Raw genomic sequence first — 13,526 nt, 5'->3', positions numbered from 1 at the left:
GTTAGGACTACAATACGGCTAGCAACGCCCCTGGATCCTAGCAATAATTATTGGGATTAATATCAATATTTGGAGTACTTGGCTTACATTTGTTTGTGTAATTCATAAGTTATTAGGGATTCTGTAACCAAACAGTTGCATGGGGTCCATATGGATTGATAATTATAAAATTAAACACGAAATGCAGAGTGATATACCTATGAAGTGCTTTGATGTTAATAAAACCAGATTTTCTCATCGTATGAAAAAATGTAAAGATAATTCATTCTGTACATCTTTTCTGTCTTAATTTTTTCTGTAGTTTCAGTAGGACTAAGATTAAGGGGCCAGAAGTGGATTTGTGGTTAGCGTGTCCGAATGTGAACTTGAAAGTTCGTGGTTCGCCGTGGATGCACTATAAAAATATTGGTTAAATCTCAGACGATATTAATCCAAATGTTACCGATGGATCCTGTTGACAATTTGCTTTCCCCCTAATCTATTAGTTCAGAATTAGGGACGGATATGTTTGTTTGTTTTGAATTTCGCGCAAAGCTACACGAGGGCTATCTGCGTTAGCCGTCCTAAATTTAGCAGTGTAAGACTAGAGGGAAAGCAGCCAGTCATCACCACCCACCGCCAACGATTGGGTTATTCTTTTATCAACGTCCCCACGGCAGAAAGGGCGAGCATATTTGGTGGGAAGGGGATTCGAACCCGCGACTCCAGCTTCCTAACCACCTGGCCATGCCAGGCCAATGAATATGTGCAGATAATTCTTGTAAAACTTTGCGTGAAAAGACTATGACAAACAATTTAATCTAAGCTCTAAGTAAGCCCGATTTTAAGCAGATTTTATGATCTGGTGCAAATTGTACAAATTATAAAAACACGCCTACAAAGTGTATCAATCTAATGTGGTGGGCAAGAACGAATGTCTATGTAACACCTCCCCCATCAAGGATTTAAGTTTTACCCCCGTCTTAAAGTTTGAGACCATAGTAAATATTGTAACAAAATGTTTTATAGCACTAAATCTAATATCTATGAGTTAGTACACAACGTCTTATGCCGATACCCACTGTAGCTTTTAAAATCATTGGCTGGTACTACCAACGGAGTTAACCTTCTGCTAAGAGAAATAAGCTCAAAACTAATTGCATATGTTTTCATATTTATACCACTACAGTAACAGACACATGTCAGGGGTAGAGATATGGGAAAGAGGGTTCATCAAGTGATCCACCAAGGAAGAGTACTGGCAAGTTCCTCTTCTTTATTAGCAATAGTTTCAGTTTAATAAACTCACGCGTCCTTTTTTTTATGACGCTTCTTTTAAGCGTTACCAAATCACGTATTTTTTCACAGTTACAGAAAGATATCCTGACGTAAAAATAAAAAAGTACTCCCGTTCCTTACAGGAAAAGTAATAGATTAGTCGTAGAAAAACTACCCCAAAAGATAAATACATAAAAATTCCGTTGTAATTGCTCCCTAGTGGCACAGCGATATCTTTGCGAACTTACAACGCTAGAAACCGGGTTTCGATACCCGTGGTGGGCAGAGCACAGATAGCACATTCTGTAGCTTTGTGCTCAATTGCAAGCAAACAAACAAAACAAACCATTGTAATAAAGATAAGAATTATGTGTAATACGGTAACCCAGGAAAAATAAAACTGTTCAAATAAAATTATTTTGGAGAAAAAAGAAACATTAACAAACAAAGGTTTTTACTGAATAGTATTTAACAATGAGAAAAAAATTTTCGTAGAAGCAAAAAAAAGATCACAGATCATCAATGACTTCACAAGAACACTGACGAAATTATAGCTTGTTAAAAGTGTAAACAGTATTCATAGAATGATGGTTTAGCTAGAACATTCAGAATATTTAAAGAAGAGACACCTCAGAAGAACAGTTATAACATTGAGAACTTATACATTTAGTGGCTTCACTAGAATACTGATAACATTTACAGAGTGACGGCTTCACTAGAACATTCACAAAATAGTGGCTTCACTAAATTACTGAAAACATTTACAGAGTGACGGCATTACTAGAACATTCACAGAATAGTGGCTTCACTAAAATACTGATAACATTTACAGTATGACGGCTTCACTAGAACTTTCACAATATTCATAGAGTGATATCTTCACAAAACATTTTTAAAAAAGGAATGATTGTTTGTTTGTTTCCTAATATTCGCACAAAGGACAATCTACGCATATCTGTCCCTAAATTTAAACTGATAAGACTAGAGAGAAGGCAGCTAGTCAATGGCACTCGCCGCCAACTCTTTAATTGCTTCCACTTGCGAAATAGTGAGAGATGACTGCCACTCTTATAGAGCACACACACAGCTCTAAAGTACAGAGGGCATTTTTGTAGTAACGGGGCGCGAACCATGAATACTCAGATTCACAATACGAGCACGTTAGCCAATTGGTCACGCTTAGTCCAGAATGGTGGATTCACAAGAATATTGAGAATGTTACAGAATGATGGATTCACAAGAATATTGAGAATGTTACAGAATAATGGATTCACAAGCATATTGAAAATGTTACAGAATAATGGATTCACAAGAATATTGAAAATGTTACAGAATAATGGATTCACAGGAATATTGAGAATGTTACAGAATAATGGATTCCCAATCATATTGAAAATGTTACAGAATAATGGATTCACAAGAATGTTGAGAATTGTACAGAATGATGAATTCACAAGAATATTGAAAATGTTACAGAATAATGGATTCACAGGAATATTGAGAATGTTACAGAATAATGGATTCACAAGCATATTGAAAATGTTACAGAATAATGGATTCACAAGAATGTTGAAAATTGTACAGAATGATGAATTCACAAAAATATTAAGAATTAAAATAACATTTATATATATTGATGGTACAACAAAAGGAAATCCTTAATAAATGCTCATAACTGGATGTTTCAATAAAAATCTTAAAGATTCACAGGCTCCGCTGGAAAATAGCTTAGAGGACTGAGGACTAAAACATTTATATTTTTCACAAACATTTTGCAGCCATCAACTAAAAACGACCAACTTTTTACAATAGTTTTCCTGTTTCCATTGAAAAACAGTTTTTTAAGCACGTGCTACGCTTTAGATGTCTTAAGTTTAAGGCACGCGAAAAAAAAGAAAAAAAATTCCTGAAGTTTACACATTATATACATGTATATGTATATATCTATAAATAAAAATGGTCTTAAAATTTTGGACACTTGGCCAGCCTGCCAACAAAATAATGACCCGTCAAGAAGTGTAATAGAATTACAATAATCGTGCAGGAAAACTAACAAAAAGAAAAGAAAATCAAGAAAAGATGATTCAGCTAAAAAATAAAACATTTTCAGAAAAGCATCATTCAAAAATCAGGCTACATAAAGACAGAAATGCAGGCTAAATGATAATACTTACCCAAAGATAATACTACAGCAAATAAATGGCATTAGGAAAAAATAAAGAAACAAAAATGTGAATTAAAGCCATTACTATACGCCTTGATAGACGCCCACCTGTAGTTAATACTACCATATTTGCATTTGAGTGTATTATATAGGAACTAGCAGTTGTTTAAAAACATATTTCTGTTTCTAAGTCATTAAGTATATTCAATGAGTCTCCAGAAGACTTCAACTGTAACATCACACAAGAAGTTTATAGGTTATTTTTATTTTAAATAATTACCTTTTCTGAAATACGTGTTTTACTATCATATGGTCTGAAACGTACCAAAGAAAAATTTTTTCCATTTCATTAAATTATTACGATCTTACGTGTATCCCGGTGAGACAGCGAAATGTTTAGGTGGACACATCAAATAGCCCAATAGGGCTTTGCTCTAAAACAGATTATCTTAGATATCGGCGTGGTACTTGTTAATGAACTAACTTTCTATTAAAGCGTTGCTAAAGAATCTGTCGTAGATTAATCCTATGTAATATACTTCATACATATAAATTCTGTTCGTTCTAATCACCAACGATATGAAATTGTCAATGATATGTACTAACATATACAGTGTAACTGTGTATAGCGCTATGAGAGTAGTTTCATCACTAGCGTAAACTTTAATAAAAAATTTTTTTAAAGGAGTGGTTTCCCCCGATTTGGTTTGAATAAATTTCTCATATTTAAAGTATCAACTATATTCACTTGACACAAACATTCGCTTTCTTGTTTTGACACTTTTGTATCGCTGCGCCAGCTAATAGAGCATTTTGAAACTAAAATATCAATAATATGTATAATTTAGTCAATGGCACTATATAAACAGCTCCCCTTAAAGCACTAAATTATGATGAACATTGTCAGTGTCGGTTATGAATAGCAGCATGCAAGATTTCCCTAGAATATACCAGAAACACGTATCTTAAAATACAACAAAAAACAGTGTATTATTGCTATCAAATATTTACCAAATGCCATTTTATTTTACACGCTGTTAACATAACTCGTAATGCTTCTTAATCAGAGTGTAGTGCCACAAGCCTCAGGCAGCATTCTACAGTTTTATATGTATTGAATACAAGCTGACATATCCGTTCAACGCACGGAGAAGATATGGAGGCCTCTGAAAAGTGACATAGAGGAATCAGATCTGAACGCCAAATCCTAACCCCCCTCTCCCATGTCACTTCCCGGAGGGTCCTAAGGATACAAGCCACGTTTGGTGACTAATCGTTTTTCGTTGGTTTTTTTTAAGCAGACACACATACAGAGACTTGTTAAATAATGGTTCAAGATAGCTGCTAAATTTTGAATTCTTGTTTAGTTCAAAGCAGCGATACTTATAAAGATATCTGGTAAGTACAAAATGTTAGTATTAATATTACTAGTTTGTTTGGATAACGTATCTACATTTATCAGTGATTAAAAGTAATCCTTGAAGGGAGAGTGGGCAAGACAGTGAACCTTAAAACAAAAGAAATTAGCAGAATACCATTGATTTCCGTTTAACCAACTCTCAAGAATATGTAAACAATGCTAAAATCTGGGTTTGAATCCCCGCGATAGACAAGAGTAGATAGCTCATTTTGTAGCTTTGAAATAAAACAAACAAACGAAAATATGTAGACAAAAGATAAAAAAACAGGCAAATATTACTTTTAACTCACTTTTCTAAAGGGAACAAATATAATTTTAAAGTTTAATCTACATAGGATCATTGATCTCGAATTACACCGAACAAAAAAAGTGTTCATCGAAATCCTCTATAAATAAAAACAATATATAAAACGACAAATTTTTTGTCATAATTTCTCGATATACATTCTTCACTACAGCTCACTCTATACATAAAAATAATACGTGGAACACCTCTATAAGCAGATAATATCCAAGTAGGTAAAATTTCCAAATATATTAGTCTAAAAAAAGAATGCTGAGTTGCCACTGGGAGGATGTCATGATGCTTAAAATGGGGAAGTTCAAATAATGCATGGAATAACTTTTAACAGCTTATGTAAAATTGTAAACTTTGTTTAACGAGAAATTGATATTTTATATTTCACTGACGGATAACATTTGCAGTAAAAGGATAAACCCATTCTTGTGTTGATTGTAGCAAAACTTTAACAATGAACATTGAACAAGGAACCTTCTATCAGACGCTGACTTTCTTCATCTGCCCTAACATATTACCAACTAAAAAAATAAAATTGGACCTACGGTTGATCGTGGGTAAATCTTGAAAATTGAAAATTTCATTGTTTTTTAGTTACATTTCTGTATTGACTTCCATCGAAAATAATAATAAAAAATCTAGGTTTTGTTTTTAAGGACGACATAAATAAACTATAGACATTGTAAGAAGAGAGGTTGGGGTGTGGTGTATATATGCAGTAGTTATGCCCATTAACATGGTGTTTACATTATCGTTATCAAATGATTGCATTATTACTGGTTTGATTGCTTTGGTTATTCCCTCAAAGCTACGCAAGGGCTATCTGCGTTAGCCGTACCTAATATTGAACCGATAGACTAGAGGGAAGACAGCATCCACCACTTACTCTTGGGCTATTCTAACCGAACAGTTGGATTTGACTGTCACTCTTATAATTCACCCACAGCTTCAATTTACGAGTAACAGGAGGAGAATTATGACCTCTCTGATTTACAGTCCGGTACGCTAATCGCTAAGCAACGCCATTATTAAAGAAAACTACCGTCTTTAGTTATATACCAGAATTTAGGTTGTATTAACGCTTTTATAGATGCTCATCCTATTTGATTAATTTGACCTTGGTTGTTGGTCTATTTGGCTGATACAAGACAAGTATAATGCACTATGCTTTTTAATCAACTCTATTATAAAAAGCACTTATTTGTTGTCTTTACTATTTGAACTTTGGTACACTGGAAATAATAATTATCCATATGTGGAGTAAATTAAACGTTATTTGGGGGTACTTTTGAAAATAACAATTTATAATTCTTTAAAATATCATGGTCTGTCAGCATTGTATATTCCGTTTCTATTTGTACACACGAATCCTGTACTCAGGAACGCTGAATTGCATGTCGTTGCCCTTGAAACAACCTGCATAAAACACTACTTTATTGAAATTCCTTCGACCTTTGCTCTAACCCTGTTACATGACGCATGTTGCTCAACCATCTTGAAATTAGAACGACAGTACCTTTAGGGAAGGGGAGGTACTTTTGTGATGTAAGGGCATGACGTGTTTGAAGCATTTTTCGAAAGCGGATGGACTAGGAGACCGGATTTGCACACTCTGAGAATCTTATCTTACCTAGAAGCTTTGTGGAGGGTTTTAAGTGGCCATGGATAATTAATGCCGACAGACACGACATTGGCTAATTTCTTCTGAATTTTATCTAAATCCTTAAGCTTTTCTTCAGTGCGTCTTCATATGACCACTTCAATACTGAGTCAGTTTGTCCCACAGAAAGTAGGGTTGACCGAACTTGTTTCTTTGGGGTTTTGCTATGACATTATTTCATGCACTTAAGATAAATTACTTAGCATTTAAAAAACAATTTCTATTACAAGTAGACCACAACATTAGAGAATTATGTATATTTATATAATATAAGCTGACCTGTGTGCAGTCGTGGGTTAGTGGTATTTAGAGCAAACATTTTCATAATAGCTTAATCACAGTATATATATTCTATTCAGGGCTTCAAGGTTAGAATGAATTGTGTTTTCCAGGTTGACACAGATCATCGACTCTTACCCAACTTGGCTGAATACGACTTTTTTAATACTAAAGATGTAGAAAATTTCTATAGACTACAAAAAAAAAATCCTCAATCCAGGGTTTTTAAGGTTTGTAACAAACTAAAAAAATGTCTGAAACTCTAGTAATTTAAATCAACCTAAAATATTTAAATGGCCAATAATTATTAATAGTTTCCAATGTTGCAAACAAAACACACTAAAAACAAAAACATTAATTAGCACTGCAAGTGTTTTCTAAATTTTGGCATTCAGTTACTTATAACTTAAAAGTTCTGAACACCACAACTACTACATAAAAGCTTTGCCTCCCAGTGGCACAATGGTATGTCTGTGAACTCGCAACGCTACAAACCGGGTTTCGATACCCGTGGTGGGAAGATAGCTTTATGTGTAACTTCACACAAAAAACATAAAAGATTTATGAAATAGAATCTTACATTCATTGATCACAACAATGGCTTTCCGAACAATAATAACAAAACATCAGAATGTTTTTTTTTTATGTTGAAAATACCATTTCTTATATTTAAACAGATTGTGACGTATGCACGTTTCAGTAGTACCTAAAATAGTAAGCACCATAGCTCTACTTAGGTTCTTACTCGTAATCGGGGAGGAGAAGGATAGAAAAATCTTACCCCACCCTTCAGAAAATAATAGTACCATTAATCATTATGTAACATGTATGAATTTTATATAACAAAATTATGGATAGATAACTTGCTACAAGCGAATGTCAAAATTATTTGCAAAACAAGTGATTTTTTTTCACTAAAAAACAATGAAGGTTTCATTTATAACAATCAGAAAACTGTGTTGCAAAGAAATGGAAGATGGTTCAAATTTATCGTGAAAATTCATAATTTCACATCTTCCCGCGCCACTGGATACCATAATTCATTAAAACAATTATCTTCTAACTCGAGTTTACCATTTTTAATATTTACCTAGAATTCAAATGACGACAGTAAACTGGGGGATCTTTTACAAGCTTCACTAGTCCAAGAAATTGTGTTTTCAGAACAGTCTTGCTTCTAAACATGTCCTATACTTTAATTTTATAAACTCGTACCCTTTGTAAACCTGCCGTAACCAGGTGGCTAGCACACCAGAACTTCAATTCAAAGATGTCACGTCTTATTGCAAAAGAAGTGCGCTCCGCACTTTGGGCCTTAGGTACACTTTAAGAAGTTGAATAAAGTAGCCCAAGAGTTAGTGGTTGGTACTGATGACCAGTCGCTTTATTTACAGTCTATCAGGTCTCAAATTAGGGACAACTAGTGTTAACTTTACGTGAAAATTCTAAAACAAAGAAACCTTACTTTTATAAATAAAGGAATGTCAGAATTTGTTTTTAACTACAACATATAGAACGTTTTTCATGCGACGAAAGGAGAGACTGGGAGGTGGGCGTGTGTCTGTGTGTGTGTATTTTACGAGAAAGTTGAAAGTTTGCCATGGTTGTAAATATTTCGTATTTTATTACAAAATCTTACTTCGTGGATTATTTTTATATGAAAGAGGTTCTGGGATACCTCATCTGTAGTCTTGAGGGTTTATAGATTTATAACGATAGAATTCAAGGCTTTATCCCCGCGGCGGACACAAAACAGACGTTAGTCCATTGTGCAACTTTGCGCTACAAAAGACAACTTAGTTGATAAAAAAACATGTACGATTGCGGAGTAGGTTGATTGTTTGTTTCTGATATTTCGCGTAAAGTCACAAAAGGTCTATCTGGTTAGCTGTCCCTCATTTCGAATTGATAGACTAGAGGGAGACAGGTAGTCAACAACACCCACAACTAACTCTTATAATTTGACTGTCACACTTACGATGTATCTAAGGCTCCAAAGTGTGGAACGCAATATTGCTGTTACGGTACGCAAACTAAGGACCATAGGATTCACACTTTGTCACGCTAGCTATTAGACCACGTCAAGCCGAAGTAGGCTGATATTTTCACATTTCCAATATCCTTGTATTAAAATAAGTTTTTAATTAATGTGCATCTTTCATTTACAGCCCTAATCATTGTACACCTTTCATTTGTTATATTCTAAAAGCAGATTCACTGTACCTGCTTGTCCGTCGTCAGTGTTACATTACTTACATCGAGTGCCTACCTGTGTGGTATAAAATGAAAATATATTGTTTTTCTTACAACTATATAACAGGTATATCCTATGATGGGTTTTGTTAGACTTATCTCCTCGTAAAATAAAACATTTTCAATATCAAGCTTGAAAACTGAGATTTGGGAACTGATCTCTGAGACGTAGTTAATGAAAAAATACGAAAATAATGTATTACCAAAACATTTTTACACAATAAAAAGTGGTTATGTACATTTTGCCATTTATTCTGTTTATACAAACAATGGGAAAGTCTTACTTGAGTGGTACAAGATGTTGTACTGTCTATTCCCAGAAGCATAGGGTGAGTTTCCACTCATCATCACAATGGCTGAGTCTGAGTCACTGTGGTAGCCAGAGATGTCACTGCTGTCATCGTCATCATCGTCCGCCACTTCTTTCATTAAATCCAAGACTTCTTTGCAACCGTGAGAGAACCTCATCAACACTGGAGCGACAATTGAGCTGAGGTTGACATCTTTAATTTCTTTACGTAGCTGGGTGAACTGGAAGAGAACGTCTTTATCGAACTCGATACGCTTCTGTAATACGTTCAACAGCATTTCCAAGGAGTGGTTAGTGAGAGTGGGCTCGATGACGTTCAGAAGGGATTTATTTTTAATCAATCGTTCTTGGATTTCATCTTGCCTAAGACTAAGCTGCCGTTGATGACTTGCTTTGGTTGGTGCTGGACCATGTGAGAGAGACCGTGCTACGGGCTGTTTGGGAGCTAGGCTTAATTCGTCCAACTTCTGTACTGCAATCTTATATTGGTGGATAACACGCTCAAACTCCATCTTCAGAGCATCGTGAAGATTCATCAGAGTATCATCTGAGGTACCCACCATGCCGTGTTGCCCTAGGCCAGCAATAGCTTTGTCAAGTGCCCTCTTGCGGCCATGCAATTGTTTCTTTGTATGAGGTTCTGACAGTACAATAACCTGAGCGTAAAAAATACATAAATGAATGAAACTACCGCCAACTGTACACAAACAATATTTAGTTACAAGTTAAATGAAATCATGAATGACTGATAGGAATATTAACGTGTTTAATTATTTGAAAAAAAAAAGCTCTATTCTGGTTTTCACGGTATATTGAACCTACTGTTTTGATTCAATTATACTTGTCATAAGACATTACGTTAGGCCTATTATATTTGAACACTACATTCTTAATCTAGTCCCTTAGAGATTTTCAAGAATTAAAAGATTGTATCAAAACAGTATTTTAATCATACTATACTCGCCACATCCAAGGCCTACGACACATTTCGCTCAATCCAAAGCTCTTCAGGCCGGTTGTGAAGCAACGAACACATCAGTGGTCGGAACACTACTTATATAGGCCATTTATTAAAACAACAACTGTTATAGTGTAAACGCCTTTTACAAGTTGACAAAGCATGATTATAATGAATTATACTTGTCATAAGACATCACCTTAGGCCTATTATATTTTTTAACACTGCATTATTGATCTAGTCCCATAAAAATCTTCAATAATATAATAATAGTATTTCACCCACAATAAAAATGTTGTTTAAAATAACTTTTCGTTTTAACACCATTTTTATGTTTGCTTTCTTTTTTGCACGCAAACCTATTGAATCCTTTAAATAAATGTGAATAAAAGGGTTCTTTATATATTATATTCCTTTAATGCAGGAATAACGTCAAGCTGTTTGTTTGTTGGTCTGTCTGTATGAAACAACTCGACAATTGTTTGGGTCATAATTAAAAATTCAAATATACTTGACTCTTTTGGTTCAGGTGAGAAACACTATATTGAAAAAGGGGTCTGCATATAGAATGAGCGCCATCTAGTTTTTGCAGTAGTGATGATGGAGGCTACTTCCTATGTGTAAGTAATTATTAATTAATAAATAAACATATAATGTTATTTCACGACCTAACAGTAGACCTTTTTAAAACTTTAATAAGCTTTTAATATGATGTTATATAAAATATCTGCTGAAATATATTTACATCCGGCTTTTGTTTGTATCCATTGAAATAAAGTGCAAGCGCATGCGCATTTATATAATAAGGTGCGTGCGGATTTTGAGGACAGACAAAACTGATTATTATTGGTTAATAAAACCTAAAATATAAGAAAACAGAATAAGTGGAACTTTAATTGTGGAGTTGTAACGAAATTTTGACTTTAATCCACAAATGGACGAAGTACTACTAACTCCTATTTTACTGGACAGCGTTAGACTAAATATGAATGATTGGGATTACGCTTTATTACTATCAGTTCACGTAGTTTATATTTAACTTTATGTATGCTTTAATCAGTATTTTGCCACATGGCATAATAATGGCATACAATATGAAAGTCTCAATAAATATTTTGTCAAACCACTTATATATTATTATCCGTATATTTTAGTATATACTTTACATATTAATATAGTGTTATTTTTCCTTATTGATATAAAAATATGTATAATTCATAAAGATCCGTAATAAAACTTCTATATTTTAAATGTCTGTTGAATATTAAGGCCTGGTTAGGAATTTCTCGGGATCTAGGTTATGTGAGCGAAATATTTGTTCTTATCAACTTTTACAGTTTACACATAAGAAGTTTTACACAATAATCATAATTAGGGTCAATTAATCACAGTGGAATCCACGTAAAGATATGAAATTGTTTTATGTCACACATTAAAAAACAAATATTCAAATTCAAACATTTATTAGATATTGCTAAGATAGATGTATAATGAGGTATTATATTCTCCAAACAGCACACAAGACTGGTATTTACCTTATGCATACGTTTTTGCTTTGTTTTATAATTCGAAATTGCAAAGATGAACTTGAGTTGCAACGATCTGAGTATCATTTTAATTAATTAACAACACGCAATCTGAAGTTCTTCATACTGATTAACCGCGTACGGTTTCTTGAAGTTAAAATTGTTAATTTTGGTAAGCTAGACACTTTTTGAAATTCTTCAGTTACTGCCTGTGTTTTGGTTATCTTGTTATGCTATGAGGTGTACTTTTACGAAATCTAATTTTCCTTTTTCGAAAACTTTTACCCTAAAGTAGCGCTGAATTATCTATTTATGTATCATATTTTAAAAGAGGTTGGGGAAAAAAGCGACCTACCTTCAAAAGTTTCTTACAAGAAGATACATATGGGTGTGAAACGTCTAGCTCCACAGGAATACTGCTGGAGTTCTGGGTGTCCTCATGCTGAGCGAAAAGTTTGACCATTTGCATGACCACTCCTTGTGGCCGAAGAAGCTTTACAGTGAAGTTCAAGCCGTCAGACAAAAACACCTTTGCGTACAGAGCTTCTAGAACTGGTAAACTGTGGGGGACGGCGTCCACGAAGACATCGATTGGAAGCTCTGCTAAGATGGCTTTAAATGTGGAATAGTTTAAACGATTGATGAAATTAGCAGCCTCACGATATTGGAAATTATCGTATAGAAAGATGACCCTTTGTATGGCAACTCCCGGACTAACATCAGCTATCGTCATGCTGGCTACCCGACTGTCCATGTCTTTTGGAAACCCTTTCACCCAATCTGAGTTTCGCCAAGTAAGCTTTTGGACATTACGACGGTTCGATCTTTCTGGTCTGATACGGCTTCCTCTCTCAATGACAGACCATCCTCCCTGTTTATTGTAGGTCCATGCAGTGTGACTGGACACCTTGTCCATCAGCGGCGGTGGCACGTGCAGCATTGCGCGTGCGTTGGACATAAATGTTCAGAGGTAGGTGTTTGTTGTTTGTTTTTCTCTTATTTTGAAATATTTTAGAAATTAACAAATTGTTTGTTAAAAAAATAAATACGGCGCTTCAGTTCCTTGTATTTCAGATTAATGAAATTAATCTGTCTCTTTCTGCTGTTCTCTTAATTCCTAGTGCTCCTGTCTTCTTATTCAAAGATAGCGTCCGACTTAAGTTAAGTTTGGACCAGAAATGCTCGATAGCGAGCTAGTGTGTCAGTAAGTCTAACTGGCCATCAATGCAGGCTACATGCAATAAGAGGTCGGCGGCCAGACGGGTTAGTGGCAGTGCCTCAGGCTTCAAACTTCAGGTAGATGTAAGTACTACTGCCAGTAGGCCAGGGTTACTCGTGCCTCCCCCTGTGCTGACTGACTGACCTGATAAAACTGCTTAACCTGGATGATCTCCCAGCAAT

General features: G+C 34.7%; 1 protein-coding gene across 1 annotated transcript in view; it reads right to left on the bottom strand.

Annotated features, from left to right (window-relative positions):
• The window catches only part of LOC106465625, a 74,417-nt gene extending 61,352 nt beyond the window's left edge, over positions 1–13,065 (bottom strand). The window contains exons 1-2 of the mRNA XM_013925860.1: positions 12,481–13,065; positions 9,627–10,297 (exon numbers count right to left, since the gene is read on the bottom strand). Coding sequence (XP_013781314.1) covers positions 9,627–10,297; positions 12,481–13,065 — 1,256 coding nt within the window. The remainder of the gene's footprint in view (positions 1–9,626; positions 10,298–12,480) is intronic.
• Between the last annotated feature and the right edge of the window lie 461 nt (positions 13,066–13,526).

Source organism: Limulus polyphemus, unplaced genomic scaffold (assembly GCF_000517525.1).
Source record: "Limulus polyphemus unplaced genomic scaffold, Limulus_polyphemus-2.1.2 Scaffold2003, whole genome shotgun sequence".
NCBI classification, from domain to species: domain Eukaryota; kingdom Metazoa; phylum Arthropoda; class Merostomata; order Xiphosura; family Limulidae; genus Limulus; species Limulus polyphemus.
Note: the sequence above shows the minus strand (reverse complement) of the source record. Positions and strands in the feature narration are given on the sequence as shown.